Here is a 24,582-nt window from a genome sequence, read left to right as displayed (position 1 = left end):
GGAGCTCATGTCTCTAGCTGCATATGTAACAGAAGATGGCCTAGTTAGCCATCAGTGGAAAGAGATGCCCATTGGTCATGCAAACTTTATATGCCTCAGCATAGGGGAACGCCAGGGCCAAGAAGTGGGAGTGGGTGGGTAGGGGAGTGGGGTGGGAAGTTATGGGGAACTTTTGAGATAGCACTGGAAATGTAAATGAAGAAAATACCTATTTAAAAAAAAAAGAAAAAAATTACCTAATCCAAAAAAAAAAAAAATAGAAATGGAATTTAAAAAGAGTACAGACTTTCCCAAAACTTTCAAGCTTTCAAGTTCAATTATTTGAGTAAACTTATATTATGCTAAAAAGATCTTTTACAAAATACAACATACCTTCATGATAAAAGTCCTGGCAAGAATATAGATACAAACACCCTTATTAACACAGTAAAGGCAATGTACTGGAAACTCAGATTAGAGTCACGGAAATTAGAGAAAAAATTCCAGCATTTCCACCAAAACCAGGAACAAGACAAGGATGTCCAGTTTTTCCAATCCTGTTCAACATAGTACCTCCAATCTTAGGTGGAACAATAGGACAAGAGGAGATAAAGGTGATACAAACAGAAAAAGACAAAACACAATGTATCTTACTCTACACATGAAATGATGATTTCTTATTAAGAATTCTTTATATAAGGACATTGAGGACAATACTGGAAAACTCCTCAAGGTAATAAATCATACATCAAAGTAGCTGCAGATCAAATTAATACAGGGAAAGCAGTATCATTCCTATACAAAAATATCAAACACACTGAGAAGATATTTGAAAATCAGAATATTCAGAATAGCTAAAATAAAAACAAACCTTGGAATAATTCCAACTAAGAAAATGAAAGACTTGTACAAAGAAAACTTTACAGTACGGGAAAAAGAAGTTAAAGATTCAAAATGATGGAATGGTCTTCCATGCTCATGGATTGGTAAGAGTAATATTGTAAAAGTGGATATTCTACCAAAACAACTTATAGATTCAGTGCAAATCCCCATCAAAATTACTCAGCTCTTTATTGGTAGTGAAAGAAAAATAAATTTCACATGAAAAACCAATAGGCCTAAAACAGCTAAAATAATGATGAGGACGAGGATGACTATCAATCTAATGGAGGGATCACCATCCCATTTTTCAAGTCATAGTACAGAACTGTTATGGAGGAAAGAGCATGAGGCTCGAATGAAAAGCAATCTCACTGATGAATGGACTAAAATGGGGTATCTGATTTTTGACATAAGGAAGAAAAGTAACCACTGTCAAGAGATGTTGCTAATCAAACCTGATAGTTGTATGCAGAAAAATAAAATTTAAACCATATATTCCATTCTGCATAAAATTTCAACTCTAAATGTATCAAAGACACTGAGATAAGACCCAATACCCTGGTCAGCACTAGCTCCAGGTCACCTCGGGTGCGAACTGGGCAAATGGCCCCTTGGTCCCCAGAGGACTCTCCACACAATCGTAGGATCACTGCTGAGTGGAACAGAACATCTGTCCCAATCCAATCATGCCTGGCCTGAGCCAGCACAGGGGAAGCAGAAAACCTGCCTAGCTGGGGGCACAATTCCCTCCAGGTCGGTACCAGGTCCAGGTCGCCTTGGGTGGGAACTCAGTAGATGGCCCCAGGGTTCCCAGAGGACTCTCCACTCAATCTTAGGATTACTGGTGAGTGGAACACAACATAACTTACAATCCAATTGTGACAGGCCTGTGACAGTAGGAACAAGGATGTGGGACCCCTGCATGACCCCGGTTTCCTTCTGATCTGTACTAGCATGGTCCTAAGAGGAGACACCATTTCCAGGCACTGTAACATGCCCAGGATCTTAGGATTCCAGAATCCCAAGATAACAGGAGATTGGTCACACCAGGATCTCAGGATCTCAGAGGAAGCTTGACTACCAAGAAGTCTGATACACCCAAAATCTCATGTTCACAGGAGCCAGGAATCACAGGATCATAGAGGACACTGAACTCTGAGGAGTCAATACCCCACTCTCACCAATGGACAGATCCTTGAAACAGAAACTAAACAGAGACACAGTGAAATTAACAGAAGTTATGAAACAAATGGATTTAACAGATACCTAGAGAACGTTTTATTCTAAAACAAAAGGATATACCTTCACCTCAGCACCTCATGGTAACTTCTCCAAAATGACAATATATTTGGCCACAAAACTGGCCTCAGCAGATACAAAAATTTTGAAATTATCCCATGCATTCTATCAGATCACCATGGACTAAGGCTGATCTTCAATAACAACATAAATAATAGAAAGCCAATGTTGACATGGAAGCTGAACAACATTCTACTCAATGATACCTTGGTCAAGGAAGAAATAAAAAAAAAAGAAATTAAAGACTTTTTAGAGTTTAATGAAAATGAAGACACAACATACCCAAACTTATGGGACACAATGAAAGCAGTCTTAAAAGGAAAACTCATAGCTCTGAGTGCTGCCAAAAAGAAACTAGAGAGAGCATGCTAGCAGCTTGACAGCAAACCAAAAACTCTAGAACAAAAGGAAACAAATTCATCCAAGAGGAATAGATGGCAGGAAATAATCAAACTCAGGGCTGAAATTAACCAAGTAGAAACAAAAAGAAGTATAAAAAGAATCAACCAAACCAGGAGCTGGTTCTTTGAGAAAATCAACAAGATAGATAAACCCTTAGCCAGACTAAATAGAGGGGACAGGGACAGTATCCCAATTAACAAAATCAGAGATGAAAAGGGAGACATAACAACAGAACCTGAGGAAATCCAAAGGATCTAAACAACCCCATATCCCCTAAAGGAATAGAAGTAGTTGTTAATATTCTCCTAACCAAAAAAAGCCCAGGACCAGATGGGTTTAGTGCAGAGTTCTACCAGACCTTCAAAGACAATCTAATTCCAATTCTCCTCAAACTATTTCACAAAATAGAAACAGAAGGTACTCTACCCAACTCATTGTATGAAGCCACAATTACTCTGATACCTAAACAACACAAAGACCCAACAAAGAAAGAAAACTTCAGAACAATTTCCCTTATGAATATCAATGCAAAAATACTCATTAAAATTCTCGCAAACTGTATTCAAGAACACATCAAAACGATCATCCAACATGATCAAGTAGGCTTCATCCCAGGGATGCAGGAATGGTTTAATATACAGAAATCCATCAATGTAATCCACTATATAAACAAACTCAACAACAAAAAACATATGATCATCTCATTAGATGCTGAGAAATCATTTGACAAAACCCAACACCCATTCATAATAAAAGTCTTAGAAAGATTAGGCAATACCACTCCTGGGGATATACCCAGAAGATGTTCCAACACATACTAAGGACACATGCTCCACTTTGTTCACAGCAGCCTTATTCATAACAGCCAGAATCTGGAAACAACCCAGATGTCCCTTAACAGAAAAATAGATACAGAAAATATGGTACATTTACACAATAGATTACTACTAAGCTATTAAAAACAAAGAATTTATGAAATTCTTAGGCAAACGGATGCATGTGGTAGATCATGCTGAGTGAGGTAAACCAATCACAAAAGAACACACATGATATGCACTTACTGATAAAGGGACATTCATCCAGCAACTTAGAATACCCAAGTATAATTTGCAAAACACATGAAACTCAAGAAGGAAGAGCAAAGTGTGGATACTTAGTTCTTTCTTAGAATGGGGAACATAATACCCATGGATGGAGTTACAATGACAAAGTTTGGAGCAAAGCCTGAAGGAATGACCATCCAGAGACTGCCCCACTTGAGGATCCACCCCATAAACAACCACCAAATGCAGACACTAGGCAGATTCCAACAAGAGCCTGCTGACAGAAGCCTGATATAGCTGTTTCCTGAGGGCCTTTGTCAGTGCCTGGCAAATAGAGAAGTGGATGCTCATAGTCATCCATTGGACGACGCACAAGGTTCCCAGTGAAGGAGCTGGAGAAATACCCAGGGAGCTGAAGGGGACTGAAGCCCCATAGAAGAAACATCTATATGAACTAAACAGTACCCTAAGAGCTCCTTGGAACTATACCACCAATCAAAGCAAAGACCTGGTGGAACTTGTGGCTCTAGCTATATTTGTACCAGAGAATGGCCTAGTCGGTCATCAATGGGAGGAGAGGCCCTTGGTCCTGTGAAGGCTCTATGCTTGAGTGTAGGGGAATGCCAAGAACAAGTATGGGAAAGTGGGTTAGGGAGCAGGGGCAGTGGGGAGGGGATGGGGCATTTTTGGAGGGGAAACTAGAAAAGGGGTAACATTTGAAATGTAAATAAAGAAAATATCTAATTAAAAAAGGGGGGGAGGAAAAAAAGGAAAAAAGAGATAAATAATGTTAAAAGCTAATGTTTTTTTTAATGTGTAACTCCAATTCAACCTCTAATATTGTTTTTTTTACAAAAAACATTTTATAACATTTCTAATTGCGTTCAATAAAAAAAATCTAATAAAAAAATTGAAAGAAAAAAACCCAAAGATCCAATACCCTGCATCTAATAGAGGAGAAAATAAGGAATGTGTTTGAAATCCTTGACACAGTAAAGGACTTTCTTAACAGGACCCCGATAGCACAGGCACTGAAATTAAGAATTAATAAGTGGGAACTCTAGAAACTAAAAAGTTTCTGTATAGTAAAGGACACTGTACCTCAAGTGAAGAGGTAAGTGACACAGTGGGGAAAATCTTTAGCAATAATTCATATGGCAAACGTTTAGAATCTAGGATGTAAAGAGAACTAAACAAACAAGCGGATCAAGGATGACAACAATAGACATCCCAAAGTGGATGGGTAGAAGAGCCCATGAGGCCTCTACTGTAAGCCACTAAGGAATGCTAAGAGTGGGAGAAAGCATCCTCTCCAGGGAAGAACAAACCAATTGGTTACCTAATACCAAATGGGCAGTCCTAAAACCACACATACAATTAATATTATACAGACTGAGTTTATATTTAGGAATATATATGTATGTATGAATACACATACATGCACACACACAGGCACACATACATGTAACAATAATTATTTTAAAAAAGGAGCCATGAAGTCTAAAGAGAGAAGGAAAGGTATATGGTATAGTTGGGAAGCAGAAAAAGGGAAAAACTTTGTTCATATATTATAATTGCAAAAAGAAAAAAGAAGGCATGAGACTAAATAGAGTTCTCAATAGATGATATACAAATGGTTGAGAAATACTTTTTAAATGTTCAATAATCTTACAAGTTTTTGTTATCAGTGTCCTGACATATATGTGGGTTATACACTATTACAGATAATGGGTTTGTGGCTGGCTTGGTGTTTATGTTTTTCTTTTGACAGTGTGCAGAGTACCTTCCTGTCCTATAACTCGTTACTGGTGCTCTATGTGGGCACCAACTCTACCTCTCCATGTTCAGTGACTTGTGTACGTGTTGGCTTTAGCAATGGGGTCTTGCTGTCAGTTTGTAGAGAGCAATCTATAGTCTTGGCAACAGCTTGGATAATTTGGGGATTGCAATGGGGCCCCTTTGTCCAAGAATTCAGTTAGATGTAACCTAACCCCAGTACTGGAAGTTTTGTTGGCAACATGAGACTGCCAGTTGGGACAGTCTGCCCCATTATTTGGAGATTTCATTAGTATTGCCTTTCTATATTTTCTACTGTATTAGGATTCCATACTAACCCTCCAATGTTCCTTAATTTTACTTACCTCTCCCCACAACTAGATCCTTCCATTCCAGCCACTGTCTCCAACTTTAATCACTATCTACCTCTTCTATTTCCCTTTCCTACTGAGATATGTTTCTTCTAGTTAGAGGGGATGGAGGATACTAGGAAAACACCCTCAAAATCAACAAGGGCAAAGCTCTCATGAACTCACAGACAATAAAACAGCATGGACACAGCCTGCAAGGATCTGCACCAGGTTGTCTGTGATTATATCATTGCTTCCAGTTTAGAGTATTTTTATAAGATACCTGAGAGTATGAACAAGTGGTTCTCTGAACTCATGCCTTCTTTTGGGCTGGTTTCCCTCTGTTCATTTTCTTTCCCACATTCAATGACATAGCTTTTATTTCATCTTATTCTATTTTATTTTGTCATATTTTAAAAATGAATAAATGAAAAGTTAATTTTGTTAAAAGTTAATAACGGAACTTGCTGAGAAGAGAAAATCAGTTTAATCCGTGGAGTGACAGTAGGTGTCAGGGCGGACCTATGTATATATATATATATATATATATATATATATATATATATATATACACACACACATACATACACACACACACACACACATATACATAATAATTTTTTTTTCTGTATCTCCTTCCCAAAGACTCAGGGATTATTGTGGAAATGGGAGTAGAAAAAGTATAAGATGCAGAATCAGCAGCTCAAGAAATGTCTTCTGGGGATGGCCTAGTCGGCCATCAATGGGAGGAGAGGCCCCTGATCTTCGGAAGATCATATGCTCCAGTACAGGGGAATGCCAGGGCCAGGAAGCAGGAGTGGGTGGGTTGGGGAGCAGGGTGGGGGGAAGGTGTAATGGGCTTTGGGGATAACATATGAAATGTAAATGAAGAAAATATCTATTAAAAAAAAAAGCAATGTCTTCTGGTTACAGAAGGGCAGCACATATGAACTCACAGTGGTTGGGAAGGAATGCAGAAAGCCCATGCAAATTCATAATAGACCGAATCCCAGGAGCAGTGCGAGTGTTCTCCTTTGCTCCTCTGTTGCTGGGGTAAGATACTCAAACCATCTTGGGGAAGAAAAAAGTTAATTTTAGCTTATAACTCTCAGGTCATAGTCCATCACTGAGTTAAGTCAGGCAGGAACTGAAGCAGAGATGATGGGAAAATGCTGTGTATTGGCCTTTATCCATGGCTTCTCACCTTGCTTTTTTATACAACATAGGGCTACCTGCTCAGAGGTGGCTGTACAGGCCCACAGTGGGCTGGGCCCTCCCACAGCAATCATTAATAAGGAAAAGGTCCCACAGACTTGCCTTCAGGTCAGTCTGACAGAGATATTTCCTCAGTGGAGGTTCCCTCTGGCCAGATGATTCAAGATTGCATCAAGTTGATTTAAAAAAAGAAAAAGAAATAAAGAATAAAATCAGCACAATGGATCTGGGCATGAAATCCTACCTCTAATATGGAGCAACTGGCAAATTATTAGTTTCTGGGAGGGGGAAGGTTTAACAGTTCTCTAAGAGTGTAGTTCCTGCTATGTTGACCATGTTCCAGTGATAGGCCAGGATATTTTGACATCACTAATTGATCTTAATGGGTCATTCTCTTCTCTTCTCTTCTCTTCTCTTCTCTTCTCTTCTCTTCTCTTCTCTTTTCTTTCTTTTCCTTCTTTGTTTTTTTTTTTTTTTTAAAAGGACACAATGTTGGCTGGACAGAGAATGTGAAGTTGTCTGAGAAGTGTTTGAGGGTAATAGACATTACCAAAGCACATTGTATAAAATTTTCAAAGAACTAATATAAATTTTAAAAAGAATTAGAAGGAATTTATTTAACTCCTGTTAGCAAAATTATAAAATAACTAATATTAAAATGAAATATCAAATTTAAAAAAAGAGAAGCTATTATACCCAATAAATAATTGTGGAATCTCTAACTTGCTAATTCTTTAAAGAGATATGCATATACTTTCTTTGATGAATATGTATTTATTTGAGATTAAGGCTGCCAAAGATTGGAAACCATGTCACAGAATTAGATGTGACTAAGCATTATATTATTAGCATATAAAATATTTGAACATGAAAATATGAATTAAAAAAGACTGGTCATTTTAGCAAACTATGCAATCTCAATGCTGGGATAGCAGAACAAAAGCCTTCAGAACTTCATCTGTGCTAAAGGATTGTCAGAAGTCAAGAGCTGCACACTGACCTTGCTGGCATCTAGCTCACCCAACAGTATTTGGAAGTGTGTTGGTTCAAACCAATAACTAATTAACAAAGTATAAAGAAGTTGCAGTGTTTCCTTAGCTCCTTGTTAAAAATGGCTTTTGGCAGCACAAGAGTAGAAGGTCGCTTTTATGATATCTCCAGGAGCCTTTCAGCAACCCACCTCTGTCAGATTAAATTACTTTTAGCAATTAATTTCCTAAGTTAAAACAGAAACACATTTGTTACAGCAGCCTGTCATAATGACATGATGAACAGTTGTTTTGATATGAATTTCTTTCACTGACCTTCTATCATATCTTAATTTTGGTGGTTGCCTAACTAGAAGATTGGGAGCACAGCTTAGTTAAAGAAACACCACAGGCCAGAACTTGATACAAACTGATAATTGAAAAGAAGGATCTACAGACTTTATGAAACAATGGAATATATAACTATAAATTAAATGTAAGATCAAATTGTTCATAATGTAAACTACATACTGTGAAAAGAACAAAATTTTCTAGGGAGCTCATCAAGATGAGGTAATAACGCCTTCATCAAACTCCACCAAGGTTACAAACAGAGAGCTGTTTTATGTCATACTAGGCCACATTCTTTGGTGTCACCTATTTCCACCTACTATGTCATCAAATCTTTTTTTTTTTTTTTTCGAAACTTTTCCACTTCCTTTTTTTACTAGATATTTTCTTCATTTATATTTCAAATGTTATCCACAAAGCCCCTTACACCCTCCCCCTGCCCTGCTTCCCAACCCACCCACTTCCTGGCCCTGGCATTCCCCTGTATTGGGGCATATGATCTTCGCAAGACCAAGGGCTTCTCCTCCCATTGATGGCCGACTAGGCCATCCTCTGCTACATATGCAGCTAGAGACACAGTTCTGTGGGGTACTGGTTAGTTCATATTGTTGATCCTCCCATAGGGTTGCTGACCCATTGAGGTCCTTGTATATTTCTCTAGCTCCTTGTTTAGGGGCCCTGTGTTCCATCCAATAGATGACTGTGAGCATCCACTTCTGTATTTGCCAGGCACTGGCACAGCCTCACAAGAGAATGCTCTATCAGGGTCCTGTCAGCAAAATCTTGCTGGCATCTGCAATAGTGTCTGGGTTTGGAGGTTGTATATGGTTTGGATTCCCAGGTGGGACAATCTCTGGATGGTCCTTTCTACTGTCTCAGCTCTGAACTTTGTCTCTGTAACTCCTTCCATGGGTATTTTGTTCCCCATTCTAAGAAGGAACAAAGTATCCACATTTTTGGTCTTACTTCTTGAGTTTCAAGTGTTTTGTAAATTGTATCTTGGTTAGTCTAAGTTTCTAGGCTACTATCCACTTATCAGGGAGTGCATATCGTGTATGTTCTTTTGTGATTGGCTTACCTCCCTCTTTATTAGCTATCACATTATTTACATTTCAAATGTTATCTCCTTTCCCATTCCACCCCCACATTTGAAACTCCGGATTCCATCGGCTTTCCCCCTGCTTCTATTAGAGTGCTCCCCTATCCAACCACCCACTCCCGCTTCTGCTCTAGCATTCCCCTAAGCTGGGACATCGAGCCTTCAGAGGACAAAGGGCCTCCCCCCCACTGATGATGCTAGATAAGGCCATCCTTTGCTACATATACAGCTGGAGCCATAGGTTCCTCCATATGTATTCTTTGGTTGGTGGTTTATCCCTGGGACTGGTTGGTTGATATTGTTCATCCTATAGGGTTGCAAACCTGTTTAGCTCCTTCAGGCCTTTCCCTATCTCCTCCATTGGGAACCCTGTGCTCAGTCCCATGGTTGGCTTCGAGCATCTAACTCTGTATCTGTCAGGCTCTGCCAGAGTCTCTCAGGAGACAGCTATATCAGGCTACGGCAAGCAAGCACTCTTGGCATCCACAATAGCGTCTGGCTTTGGTAACTCTATATGGGATGGATCCCCAGGTGGGGCAGTCTCTGGATGGCCTTTCTTTGAGTCTCTGCTCTTACACTTTGTCTCTGTACTTCCTCCCATGAATATTTTATTACCCCTTCTAATGACCGAAGCACCTACACTTTGGTCTTCCTTCTTCTTGAGCTTCATGTGGTCTGTGAATTATATCTTGGGTATTCCGAGCTTTGGGGCTAATGTGCATACCATGTGTTCTTTTGTGACTGTGTTACCTCACTCAAGATATTTTCTAGTTCAATACATTTGCCTAAATCTTCTAGAGTACATTTATTAAAAAATATAAAATATCACTATTACTAAGGCTATGGAGAGCTCACAAAAAGAGACCTATCATGACTGCCCTCTGAAAGACCCAACTAGCAGCAGTTAGAGGCAGATATTTGCACCCAACCAATGGACAGAAGCTGGGAACCCCTATGGTTGAATTAGGGAAAATCTGGAAGAATCTGAGGAGGAGGGCGACCCTGTAAAAGGACCAGCATTCTCTGGTCCCCCGAGATCTCTCAGACACTGGACCACCAGCTGATATGAGGCCCCAACACATATATAGGACTGGTTTCAGTCAGACAAGATGCACATAACCCTCAAGAGACTGGAGGCCCCAGGGAGTTTAGAGGTCTCATGGTATGTGTGTAGGGGGCAACATCCTTGTGGAGACAGGGAGGCATGGAGGAGGTATGGGATGTGGAACAGTAGTAACCTTGACAGTGAATGTTGTGGACATATTTTCACCTGAAGGTAAAAATAATTATAGTTGATTTCTCTCCCTATTGTTATAAATTTGCTACATTCTTTAGCTATTTTCAGGTTGACACGAACTTAATAGTGTATTAAATACAAAGTGAAAAATGAGGGCAGCTCAAACAGATAAGAAAGAGAAAAGCCTGAGATTTTCAAAGAATTTTAAGTGCATGAAAACACTGATAGCAGCAGCTATCATTTTCAAGTGCTTGCTCTGTATTTGCTAAAGCTTAATATGCTCTAATTCATTTAATCCTCAAGACCTGCTGGGCACTCACAAGATTATTTCCTCTGTACCCTCTGTATAGAAAAGGCCACTGATACTTTAGGAATTTAAGTCATTTCCCCAACAATTAGTGCAGTCTTTTAGATCACAAGTTCCTAAACTAATTTGACAGTAATTTTTACTTACATAAATATGCATATGGTTACATATAGTATATATATGTGTGTGTGTGTGTGTGTGTACTTCTATGCATACAAAAACAACTAAGACCAAGTAACTGTTTCTAGTTTTATCAAAATCACTTAAGGAAAACAAAGGCAATGCCTGAAGAACTGACCCATAGTTCTTCCTAAGACAGGAGCTGGCTATTTAGCAAGCATGTGTCTGGAGAGCAGAAGTACCTGTGTCTAGAGCTTCCTAGTTAGGGAGGACCATCAGATAACCATAGATGGAGTTAGCAAGTCAGCAGGAATGTTTGTTTGTGCTTGGTGATACCCCTCAAGATTATATAGCAGAATGAAGAATATTAATATTATATATATTTGATAACTGGAATAAATGACTATATTGTTTGCCAGAACTGCTAGCTAACTACAGAAATTACCTGGGCAAAATATTTCCTCAGATTCTACTATGTAAATCATTTTCATCTACAATATTCAGAAAAAAATTCTCTAAGTTAAATAAGCATGTTAATAGTAATTGAATTTGTTCTTAAGAATAAGGAATTATTTGTTTTGTGTATTTCCTCTGAATTGAAATAATCGTTCCTGGTGGGAGAATACAGGGTTACAAGCCTCAGTAAGCTCAGAAAGTCATGGCACTTATATAGTCAAGATTACATAAGCAGTAAGCAATTGCTGGCTAGGAGACTAGTGGAGCTAGCTCTCATGAGATAGCACATATGCTAGGATAGACTTCATGGTGATGCAGCTGTGTGAATGTCACTTTTGCTTCTTCTGTAAGGAACACACACACACACACACACACACACACACACACCCCTCAGTGGTTCATCAAGCTTGACCTGGATGGAATCCCTTGTTGTGGACTAAGGTGACATATATGAGATGCAACCCTCTGTTTACTTCTCTCTAAGAAAAGAGAGAGTTATACACAGTGTGTGAGAGAGGTCTTTCTGTACTAGAATATAAGCTTTAGCTTTGAAAGTTTAACACAAAGGCAAAGTGGTACCTATTTTTTCAGCTGAGCACTCAGGCACTATCAGAATGTAACTAAAGGATACAGTGCAACCTGGTACCCCTCCCTCTTTCATAAAAACTAGAGAGCAAGGAACCAGAGGTACTTGCATATCCTCCCATAGTATGAAACCAGTTAGAAAAGCATTTTGCAACATTTATATTAATATGAACATAATCCAGCTGAATTTCAATTCTGGCTCAAGATGTTTAATAGGTAGATAAGCAAAAATCATGGTAAATTTTTGTTTTGAAAACTGGCATAGCTGGGTGGTGATGGCGCACGCCTTTTAATCGCAGCACTTGGGAGGCAGAGGCAGGCAGATTTCTGAGTTCGAGGCCAGCCTGGTCTACAAAGTGAGATCCAGGAAAGCCAGGACTACACAGAGAAACCCTGTCTCAAAAAACCAAGAAAGAAAGAAAGAAAGAAAGAAAGAAAGAAAGAAAGAAAGAAAGAAAGAAAGAAAGAAAGAAAGAAAGAAAGCAAGCTGGCATACTGGCATATTCTATTAAGTATTTCCATTTTGTAAATTAATAATTTTATTTCAATTGGGACCCTCTCTAGTTTAGTCATTTTCTCCTGAACAAAATGCACAAAAGATTTCTTGTTTCTCTGTCTGTGCAATTTCTTCTTATGAAAACACTCCAATTTGGGAGATACATCCTCAAATACCAAGTGAACTCCTGAATAGATAGTACAGAACCATGAAGTATATATACACACACGCGCGTGCACACGCGTGCACACACACACACACACACACATATGCACACATGAACTATACTAATTTAATGCCTTTTCTGTCATAACTAAGCATTTATCATGTAGTGTGGCTTTGCAGTTAAGGAGAGGACAGTAAACTATATGAGTTAGTTTTTCCTTCTTTCAGGTACAGAATATTTGTGAAACCATTAAAAACCTTCCCCCTTCCATTTAAAAGAAACACATAGGTCTTTCGTTCCTTGGTAGATCCACATTGCAAACCACTTCTCTTTTACTTGGATGTATCAATAAAGCAGACAGGTTACTGCAGCACAAGCACTGTACTATCCCACAGTTTGTCTCATAGCAGAGTTGGCTACTATGTGACCAGCAGGTAAACAGCACATACAGTGTGGGTGCACTGGATAAGAAGTTGTGTGTCTTGGTCAAGCTAGAATAGCAGGACAGGAAACTTCATCATAGTATGTGTATGTAGAAAAATGCAAAACCTTAACTTCACAAATTACTTTGGAATGTGTCATTTGATCTTGTTGAGTGTTGTTCAACAGTAACTGATACAATGAAAACCATTGTCTTACTGACAATGCTACGTTCCTCCTCCTCTCCTCAATGTCTGCTGCCTTTTCTGTATTTCTAGTAGCTTATTTAATATGAATTTCAGGCTTCACTCCTTCCAGGAAACATTTCCTGGATCTTCCACTCTCACCACCGCCTGGATTATAACCCTCCTGGGCTACCACTCAAATTTACCATGGGATTGAGTACTCCTCCATCATCGTGTACACTTCACTACTGTGCTATTTCTACAGAACTGAGTACTCCTCCATCATCATGCACACTTCATTGCTGTGCTGCTTCTACAGAACTGAGTACTCCTCCATCACCATGTACACTTCACTGCTCTGCTATTTCTATGGAAAGGGTCAGATATTATTTGATCTTCATAACCAAAGTGCATAGTGATAAGTTGTTTAATAAATATTTCAATATTTATTTTAGTAGTTCAAGAACTAACTGATTAAAGAACATTTAAAATGTTTTCTGAAATACCTAGCTAGGAAAGTAGCAACTGAACCATAAAAATATCATGGATAACTGGTTCTATTTAACATAGTCCATTGGGCCACAAAATCTAAGCTATACTAATATTCACAGAAGCACCTGTTTAGTGCTTTATTTAGTCATATACTTAATCTCACCTTTCTCTGGCTCAACACCCATATTTCCAATAAAATCCAATCTATTAATACATATAAAGCAACAACAAAACGTAGACAGTTCCCACAACCCTGCTTCACAACACAGTTACAAACTTTCCTTATTTACAGACATTCTCTTTCATTACATGAATTGTATTTAAATGTAATAGTGAATTAAAAAGATATATAGCATAGCAGAGGATTTCAATGAACATGGGTAGATAATCACATCTGTCAACAAACACGCATTCTTGGTTTTAGAATTCCGTAACAAATTATCTGACAAAAGTGACTTCAAAAGCATGGGCTTACTTTGGCTCCCACTTTCAGGGCGCAGTCCATCACAAGGAGGAAGGCAGGGCCAGAGCAATGTGAAGCAGCGGGTCACACTGCATCCCCAGTCAGGAAGCAGAAAGACATGCTGTTAGCACTTGGCTTACACATTCCTTTTATTCAGCCTGGAAGACCAGTCACATACACTGGTGCCTGCCCACCAGGCGATGCTTCCCTTCTCAGATAAAGTACTCTAGAAACACTCTGAGAGATGCATGCAGAGGCGTGTTTCCATGGTGATTCTAAATCCAATCAGGTGGAACTTGAAATATTGACCACCCCACTTTAGAAAGTATGTAGCTGTGGATAAGCACATTGATAGGGGACATAAGTCTACATTTTCTTATTTGAACTCCTGGCACCAAACGCAAGATGTGTGACTATTAATCAGTAATGAAGTACATCTGTCTTATTAAGAATTTTGCTACCCACAAAATATTAGGCAAAACATTTTGCCTAATAAATATAGTCAAAATAAAGTTAATAATAATCTCATGAGGTAAGGACCTAAGTAGACTCCCATAAAAATTTAATTTGTTCATTATTTTAACCATTGCCATTTCTGAAAAAAGATGCTTGGTTTGATTTTTTGCTCAATATAAATCTATATTAAAAGGACCTCTAAAAATACTAAGAAAAACTGAAAAACCTAAAACTGCTAGTTTCTTTTAAAAAATAAAATGTTTTATGACTTATAAAACTGTATCAATATTATATGCAGCTATTCATTCATTGTATTATTTATACCAAACAACAAGGCAGTAAAGTTAATTAGTGTAGAACATTTTTTATTAATCATTTTATTCATTTACATTTCAAATGATATTCCCTTTCCTGGTAGCCCATCCACAGACCTTCCCCATCCCAAATCCCTTCCTCTTCTTTGCCTCTATGAGGGTGCTCCTCCACCCACTCACCAACTCCTGCCTCACCACTCTAGCATTCCCCTATGCTGGGGCATCAAGACTTCACAGGACGAAGGGCCTCCCCTCCCACTGATAGCAGATAAGTCCATTCTCTGGTACATACATATCTGAAGCCATGGCTCCCTCCATGTATACTCTTTGTTTGGTGGTTTAGTCCCTGGAAGCTCTAGGTAGTCTAGTTAGTAGATACTGTTCTTCCTATGGGGTTACAATCCCCTTCAGCTCCTTCAATCCTTCCCCTAACTCTTCCATTGGAATCCCTGGGCTCAATCCAAAGGTTGGCCATGAGGATCTGTATCTGTATTGATCAGTTGCTCGTAGAACCTCTCAGGGAACAGCCAGACCACCAGACTCCTATCAGCAAGCACTTCTTGGCATCAAATATAGTGTCTGGGTTTGATGTCTGCAGATGGGATGAATCCCTAGGTGGGGCAGTCTCTGGATGGCCTTTTCTTCTGTGTCTGTTCCATTTTTTGTTCCTATCTTTCCTTTGGACAGGAATATTTCTGGGTTAAAAACTTTGAGATGTGTGGGTGGACACATCCCTCAACTGGAGGCCATGCCTCTCTACTGAAGGTGGTCTCTACAGGTTCTATCTCCCCTTTGTTAGGTATTTTGGCTAAAGTCATCTCCCTTGGAACCTGGGAGTCTCTCGCTTCACTCAAGTTTGGGACTTTCTATTGGCTACCTCCAGTCCCCCAACACCGCACTACTACATACTTCTATTTAATTTCCCAAACCTCTGTACTTTTCTCCTGTCTCTTCCAATACCTGATCTTGCCCTTCCTTTTATTTTTTTCCCTCCACCTCCTCTCTCATTCCTAGGTCCCTCCGTCTACCACTGTGACTATTCTGTTCCCCCTTCTATGCAGGATTGAAGCATACACACTTTGGTCTTACTTCTTCTTAAGCTTCATATGGTTTGTGGGTTATATTGTAGGTATTCTGAGCTTTATGAGTAAAGACTAAGTGTGTTTATTTGTGATTGGGTTGCCTCACTCAGGATGATATCCTCCAAATCCATACATTTGTCTGAGAATTTTATAAATCCATTGCTTAATTAGCTGTGTAGTACTCATTGTGTAAATGCACCACATTTTCTGTATCCATTCTTATGTTGAGAGACATCTGGGGTGTTTCCAGCTTCTGGCTATTATAAATCAGAAAGCTATAAATATACGAGAACATTAGTCCTTGTTGTATGTGGTAGCATCTTTTGGATATAGGCCTGGTAGTGGTATAGTTGGGTCTTCAAGTGAAACTATTTCTAATTTTCTGAGGAACTGACATATTGATTTCCTAAGTGGTTTTACCATTTCCTAAGTGGTTTTACCAGCTTGCAGTCCCACCAACAGTGGAGGAGTGCTTCTCTTTCTCCACATCCTTGCCAGCGTGTGCTGTCAGTTCAGTTTTTGGTCTTAGATATTCTGACTGGTGTGGGGTGGAATCTCAGGGTCGTTATAACTCGCAGTTCACTGATAACTAAGGATGTTGAAAACTCCTACAGGTGCTTCTCACTCCTTTGAAATTCCTCAGTTGGGAATTCTTTGTTTAGCTCTGTACCCCATTTTTTAAAATAGGGATATTTGGTTCTCTGCTAAGAAAATAGAAGCAGTACTGAAAAGTCTCCCAACAACAATAACAACAACAAAAACCCAGAACCAGGTGGTTTTATTGCAGAATTTTATCAGACCAGACCATCAAAAAAAAAAAAAAAAACCAAACTAATACCAATACTACTCAAAGTATTTCACAACATAGAAACAGAATTCTATGAAACCACAATTACTCTGATATCTAAACCATACAAAGACCCAACAAAGAAAGAGGACTTCAGACCAATTTCCTTTATGAATATCAATGCAAAAATACTTAATAAAACTCTCACAAACCAAATCCAAGAACACATCAAAATAAACATTCATCATGATCCAGTAGGCTTCCCTGATCCCAGGGATGCAGGGATGGTTCAATATATGGATACCCACCAAGGTAATCGACTATATAAACAAACTCAAAGGAAAAAAAACCACATGAATATCTCATTAGATGATGAAAAATCATTGACAAAATACAAAACCCCTTCGTGTTAAAATACTGTAGGCATCAGGAGTTCAAGGTCCATAAATAAACAAATTAAAAGCAATATATAGCAAACCAATACCCAACATCAAATTTAATGGAGAGAAACTTGAAGCAATCCCACTAAAATCAGGGACAAGCAAGACAAGGCTACCTACTATCCCCCAATCTATTCAATATAGTACTCTTAAGTTCTAGCCAGATCAATTAGGCAACAAAAGGAGATCAAAGGGGTACAAATTGGAAAGGAGAAAGTAAAGATATCACTATTTGCAGATATGATAAGTAACCGCAAAAATTTCAAGAGAGATCCTACAGCTGATAAACAAATTCAGCAAAGTGAATATAAAACCAACTAAAACAAATCAGTAGCCTTCCTCTACTCAAAGGATAAACAGGATGAGAAAGAAATAAGGGAAACGACACCCTTCACACTAGTCACAAATCGTATAAAATATCTTGGTGTGACTTTAACCAAGCAAGTGAAAGATCTGTATGACAAGAACATCAAGTCTCTGGAAAAAAAAAAAAAGAAATCAAAGAAGACCTCAGATGGAAAGATCTCCCATGCTCATGGATTTACAGGATTAACATAGTGTCTTAGTTAGGATTTTACTGCTATGAATAGATATGACCAAGGCAAGTCTTATACAGGACAATATTTAATTGGGCTGTCTTACAAGTTGAGAGGTTCAGTCCATCATCATCATCAAGGTGGGAGAGGGGCAGCACATAGGCAGGCATGATGCAGGAGGAGCTGAGTGTTCTCTATCTTCATGTGAAGGCTGCTAACAGAATACTGACTTCTAGGCAGCTAGGGTGAGGGTCTTAAGCCCATACTCACAGTGACACATCTACTGCAACATGGTCACTCTACCTAGTAGTCCCAATGCCTCTGCCAAGCAAATACAAAAACATCACATATAGTAAAATTGGCCATCTTACCAAAAGCAATCTACAGATTCAATGCAATTTCCATAAAAATGCCAACTCAATTCTTCACAGAGTTAGAAAAAGCAATTCTCAAATTCATCTGGAAAAACAAAAAACCTAGGATAGCAAAAACTATTCTCAACAATAAAAGAACATCTGGTGGAATGACCATCCCTGACCTCAAGTTGTACTACAGAGCAGTTGTGATAAAGACTGCATAGCACTGGTACAATGACAATCAAGTAGATCAATGGAACAGAATTGAAGACCTAGAAATGAACCCACACACCTATGATCACTTGATCTTTTACAAAGAAGCCAAAACCCTCCAGTGGAAAAAAGGCAACATTTTCAACAAATGATGCTGGTTCATCTGGCAGTCAGCATGTAGAAGAATGCAAATAAATCCATTTTTATCACTTATACAAAGGTCAAGTCCAACTGGACCAAGGACCTCCACATAAAACCAGATACCTTGGGGGGATACTTCATTCCTCCTTAGAATAGGGAACAAAATACCCACGAAAGGAGTTACAGAGACGAAGTTTGGAGCTAAGACGAAAGGATGGACTATCCAGAGACTACCCACCCGGGGAATCCATACCATAATCAGCCACTAAACCCAGATACTATTGCACAATGCCAGAAAGATTTTGCTGAAGGGACCCTGTTATAGCTGTCTTGTATGAGGCTATGCCAGTGCCTGGCAAATACAGAAGTGGATGCTCACAGTCATCTATTGTATGGAACACAGGGCCCACAATGGAGAAGCTAGAGAAAGCACCTAAGGAGCTGAAGGGGTTTGCAACCCTATAGGTTGAACAACAATATAAACTAACCAGTACCCCCAGAGCTCGTATCTCTAGCTGGATATGTAGCAGAAGATGGCCTAGCTGGCCATCACTGGCAAGAGAGGCCCCTTGGTATTGCAAACTTTATATGTCCCAATACAGGGGAATGCCAGGGTCAAGAAGTGGGAGNGGGTGGGTAGGGGAGCAGGGCAGAGGGAGGGTATAGGGAACTTTCAGGATAGCATTTGAAATGTATATAAAGAAAATATCTTAAAAAAAAATCCAGATACCCTGAATGTAATAGAAGAGAAATTGGGAAAGAGGGAAAGAGACTCAAACATATTGGCACAGGCAAAAATTTTGTTGAACAGAACACCAATGGCTCAGGCTCTAAGATCAGCAATTGACACATGGAACCTCATAAAACTGAAAAGGTTCTGTAAGGCAAAGTACACTGTCAGTAGGACAAAATGACAACCTGCAGAATGGAAAAAGATCTTTACAAATCAAACATCTGACAGAGGGCTAATATCCAAAATATATAGAGAACTGAAAAAATTAGTATAGAACATTTGAAAGATGAGCTAAAATTAGACAAAAAAGAAAAAGAAAAAAATGATAAGGGCCATTAGAAGTGTTTAAGAGTTTTCAAATGTTCCATATCATTTAATTTGCTTCACTTGAGCAAAGCAATTTTAACCACCATGAATAAATATCACCACACAATTGGAAATTGAAGCAATACAGTCTGAAAATGTGTCAAAAAACATACACCAAAATAATTACTTTTCAGTGTCAAATTCAGAATTAGTTTATAATTTTTAACAAAATAATCATGTTATATAACATTATGTAAAGAAATTTAAACAAACATTTTTCTTTCCATACCAAGTAATATTTAGTAAAGAAAAATTGTAATTCTCAAATTCTTATAATTCACTGAGATTTATGATTGAGTTGCTAAGTACTTAGCTTTTATTGCTAATTATTCACTGATAGTCATAAAAGGGTATTTCAATTCTCGCTTTTACTATGATTTTCCTTTTTACACATCCTACATGACTAACAAGTTTAGCTTCTTCAGTAGACTAGGACTCTGGAAAGTAATCTGACCTTGGGACCTAGCCTCCTGGTATGAATCTGGGTCCCATCATTAGTCCCATTGCTACTTTTAGCTTTTCATTTTTCAACCTCTCCGTGAATATCAATCACAGATAAAACCATTCTCAACTAGAGACCCAAAGCAGTCACACTAGGCTAGGACCCCAGTAGGTGACCTTTATTCTCTTTCCTAAATACTCAAGTCTCTTCCAACTTAATCTTACTTCCCATAAGTCCCTCCCCCCAGCTTGCTTACATTCCCTAAGGAATTACATGACACACCCAAACATAATAAAGTCAATTTATAGGAAACTCAAGGGCAACATCAACCTAAGTGAAGACAAATTAAAACTATTTCCACTAAAATCTGCCATAAGGCAAGGTTCACCATTTTTGTTATACAAAAACAAACAAACAAAAAGGACAACTGAAGGAGATTAAGTAGATTCAAATAGGAAATAAATCAAAGGATTTTAAGTTTCAGATGGTTTTATGCACAAAAGATCCTAAAAATCCTACCAGAAAATTCCTACAGTTGATAAATACTCTCAGCAGAGTAGCAGGATAAAAAACTACCATACACATTAGCTTTTCTACATACAAATGATTAAAATAATGGGAGAGAAAGCAAGGAAATAGTACTTTTCACAATAGCCTTAAAAATGTATTGAGATAACTTTGAACAAGTGAGAGAAAGACTTGCTTAATAAAAACATTGACACTGAAAAAAGAAATTGCTCTACAGTACAGCTTGAGGTCAGGGATGGTCATTCCACCGGAGGTTCTTTTATTATTGAGAATAGTTTTTGCTATCCTAGGTTTTTTGTTTTTCCAGATGAATTTGCAAATTGTTCTTTCTAACTCTGAAGAATTGAGTTGGAATTTTAAGGAGGAATGCACTGAATCTGCAGATTGCTTTTGTCAAGACGGCCATTTTGACTTTATTTATCCTGCTAATCCATGAGCATGGGTGATCTTTCCATCTTCTGAGATCTTCTTCGAATTCTTTCTTCAGAGACCCGAAGTTCTTATCACACAGATATTTCAGTTCCTTAGTTAGAGTCACACCAAGGCATTTTATATTATTTGTGACTACTGTGAAGGGTGTTGTTTCCCTAATTTCTTTCTCAGCCTGTTTATCCTTTGTGTAGAGAAAGGCCACTGATTTGTTTGAGTTAATTTTATATCCAGCTACTTCACTGAAGTTGTTTATGAGGTTTACGAGTTCTCTGGTAGAATTTTTGGGGTCACTTAAGTATACTATCATATCATCTGCAAATAGTGATATTTTGACTTCTTCCTTTCCAATCTGTATTCCTTTGATCTCCTTTTGTTGTCTAATTGCTTTGGCTAGGACTTCAAGTACATATTGAAACGGTAGAGAGTGAGCAGCCTTGTCTAGTCCCTGATTTTAGTGGAATTGCTTCAAGTTTCTCTCCATTTAATTTGATGTTGGCTACTGGTTTGCTGTATATTGCTTTTTACTATGTTTACATATGGGTTCCTAATCTAAGACTTTTTATCATGAAGGGGTGTTGGATTTTGTCAAGTGTTTCTTCGGCATCTAATGAGATGATCATGTGGTTTTTGTCTTTGAGTTTGTTTATATAGTGGATTATGTTGATGGATTTCCATATGTTGAACCATCGCTACATCCCTAGGATGAAGCCTACTTAATCGTGGTGAGTGCAGTCTTGATGTGTTCTTGGTTTGCAAAAATTTTATTGACTATTTTTCCATAGATATTTGTAAGTGAGATTGGTTTGAAGTTCTCTTTTTTGGTTGGGTCCTTGTATGGTTTAGGTATCAAGGTTATTTTGGTTTCATAGAATGAATTAAGTAGCATTCCTTCTGTTTCTAGTTTATGGAATAGTTTGAGCAATATTGGTATTAGGTCTTCTTTGAAGGTCTGGTAGAAATCAGCACTAAATCTGTCTGGGCATTGGGCCTTTTTTGGTTGGGAGGTTTTTAATGACTTCTATTTCCTTATGGGATATGGTCTTGTTTAGATAGTTTACCTGTTCTTGATATAACTTTGGTATGTGGTACCTGTCTAGAAAATGATTCATTTCATCTAGAATTTCCAGTTTTGCTGAGTATAGGCTTTTGTAGTAGGATCTGATGATTTTTTAAAATTTCCTCCATTTCTGTTGTTATATCTCCCTTTTCATTTCTGATTTTGTTAATTTGAATACTGCCTCTGGACCCTTAAGTTAGTTTGGCTAGTGGTTTATCTATCTTGTTGATTCTCTCAGTTTTTGGTTGCATTGATTCTTTGTATTGTTCTCTTTATTTATATTTGGTTGATTTCAGCTGTGAATTTGACTATTTCCTGCTGTCAACTCTTCTTGGATGTGTTTACTTCTTTTTGTTCTTGAACTCTCAGGTGTGCTGTTAAGTTTCTAATGTAAGATCTCTCAAGTTTCTTTACCAGGACACTTAGTGCTATGAATTTTCTTCTTAGTACTCGAAAAAAAATCTTTATTCAAGCTCCTGTTTCAGTAGACTCACCCCATATCCATCTTACCCTGGGTGCTTGTTCAGAATCCCATGGTAGTTGGAGCATATGGTATAGGAGAGCAGAAGAAATCAGGACATGAAGAAGTCAGAAGCAAGTCAACTGCAAGGGGTCCAATCTTTAATTACTTGCTTCCTCAAGTTAGGTTACAACTCAACAAGTCTCCTGAAAACCTCACAAATTATGTCACCAGGTTAATTTCATCCTAACACATAAGCTTTTTGAGGGAAGATACTTCATATCCAAACTATAATACCACCAGAAATTATAACCCATAGAAATAAAAAGTCTTTAGTTGAATGAATAATGTTTGAGCTTTTAGGATTTAAAGATAACCCCGGGAAAGAGCTCTGCTACAGTTCTTGCCAAGGGAATATTGCAGGGAAGGAGATGAAAGAATTGTAGGCATGTTGTATTGAATAGCACACACTATCCCAGATTTCATTTTTAATATAAGATTAATTTTTAGCATAAAGGGGCACTAGATTTTGTCAAAGGCTTTCCAGCAGCTACTTAGATGATGATGTGATTTCTTTGCTTTCAGTTTGTTTATGTGTTGGGTTACTTAGATGGATTTCCATATAGTGAACCATCCCTGAATTCCTGGGATGAAGCCTACATGATCATAGTGAATGATGTTTTTGATGTATTCCTGGACTTAGTTTGTCTTTTATTGAGTATTTTTGCATCAATGTTCATAAGAGATACTGGTCCGAAGTTCTCATTCTTTGTTGAGTCTTTATGTAGTTTAGATGTCAGGGTGACTGTAGCCTCATAGAATGAGTTTGGCAGCTTTCCTTCTATTTCTATTATTTGGAATAGTTTGAGCAATATTGGTATTAATTCTTTGACAATCTGAAAGAATTCTGCATTTAAAGCATCTGGCTTTCTTTGGTTGGGAGAATTTTAATGAATATTTCTATTTCCTTTGGGGTTATAGGACTGATTAGATGGTTTACCTGATTTTGATTTAACTTCAGTAAGTGGTATCTGCCTAGAAAATCACCCATTTCATTAAATTTCTCCTTTTTTTTTTTTTTGCAATACAGAGTTTTGATGTAACTAATGATCATTTGAATTTCTTCAATGTCTGCACAAAACAAAAATTTTACCAACAGAAACCAATACTACTTGTCAATATCAGAACCCAGTACTCCCAACAGAGAGAGTCTGGAATATACCAAAACAAAGGAAAAGCAAGATTCGGATTTAAAAATCATATCTCAAGAAGCTAGAAGAGGATTTCGAGAAGAACATTAATAAATTCCTTAAATAAATACAGGAGAACACAGCTAAACAAGTAGAAGTCCTTAAAGAGGAATCACAAAAATCGCTTAAAGAATTACAGGAGAACACAGGTAAATAGGTAGAAGCCCTTAAAAAAGAAACACTAAAATCCCTTAGAGAATTAGAGGAAAACACAACCAATCAGGTGAAGAAATTAAACAAAATCACCCAGGATCTAAAAATGGAAGTAGAAACAAAAAAGAAATGACAAAGGGAGACAACTCTGGAGATAGAAATCCTAGGAAAGAAATCAGGAGCCATAGATGCAAGCATCAGCAACAGAATACAAGAGATGGAAGAGAAAGTCTCAGGTGCAGAAGATTCCATAGAAAACATTGGCACAATAATCAAAGAAAATGCAAAATGCAAAAAATCCTAACTCAAAACATCCAGGAAATCCAGGACAGAATGAGATGAACAAATCTAAGGATAATAGGTATAGATGAGAAGGAAGAATTTCAACTTAAAGGGCCAGTAAATATCTTCAAAAAAATTATAGAAGAAAACTTCCCTAACCTAAAAGAAGATGTCAATGAACATACAAGAGGCCTGAAGAACTCCAAATAGACTGTACCAGGAAAGAAGAGACATCCGGCACCCTCCCAGCCGGAGGACAGTGA

At 38.1% G+C, this 24,582-nt stretch overlaps 1 protein-coding gene across 8 annotated transcripts in view; it reads right to left on the bottom strand.

Moving 5' to 3' along the window:
* The window catches only part of Fam172a (family with sequence similarity 172 member A), a 432,511-nt gene that overhangs the window by 208,523 nt on the left and 199,406 nt on the right, over nucleotides 1–24,582 (bottom strand). Inside the window, exon 8 of one of the 8 annotated variants that reach the window (XM_029468405.1) lies at nucleotides 6,916–7,093. The exons of the other annotated variants lie outside the window; for them this stretch is intronic. Within the exon in view, the coding sequence (XP_029324265.1) occupies nucleotides 6,968–7,093 (126 nt within the window). The 3' untranslated portion in view covers nucleotides 6,916–6,967. Of the gene's footprint in view, nucleotides 1–6,915; nucleotides 7,094–24,582 lie in introns of those variants that run through there. 8 annotated transcript variants of the gene reach the window in all.

This window comes from Mus caroli, chromosome 13 (assembly GCF_900094665.2).
Source record: "Mus caroli chromosome 13, CAROLI_EIJ_v1.1, whole genome shotgun sequence".
In the NCBI taxonomy this organism is placed as follows: domain Eukaryota; kingdom Metazoa; phylum Chordata; class Mammalia; order Rodentia; family Muridae; genus Mus; species Mus caroli.
This window is presented reverse-complemented; position numbering and strand designations above follow the sequence as displayed.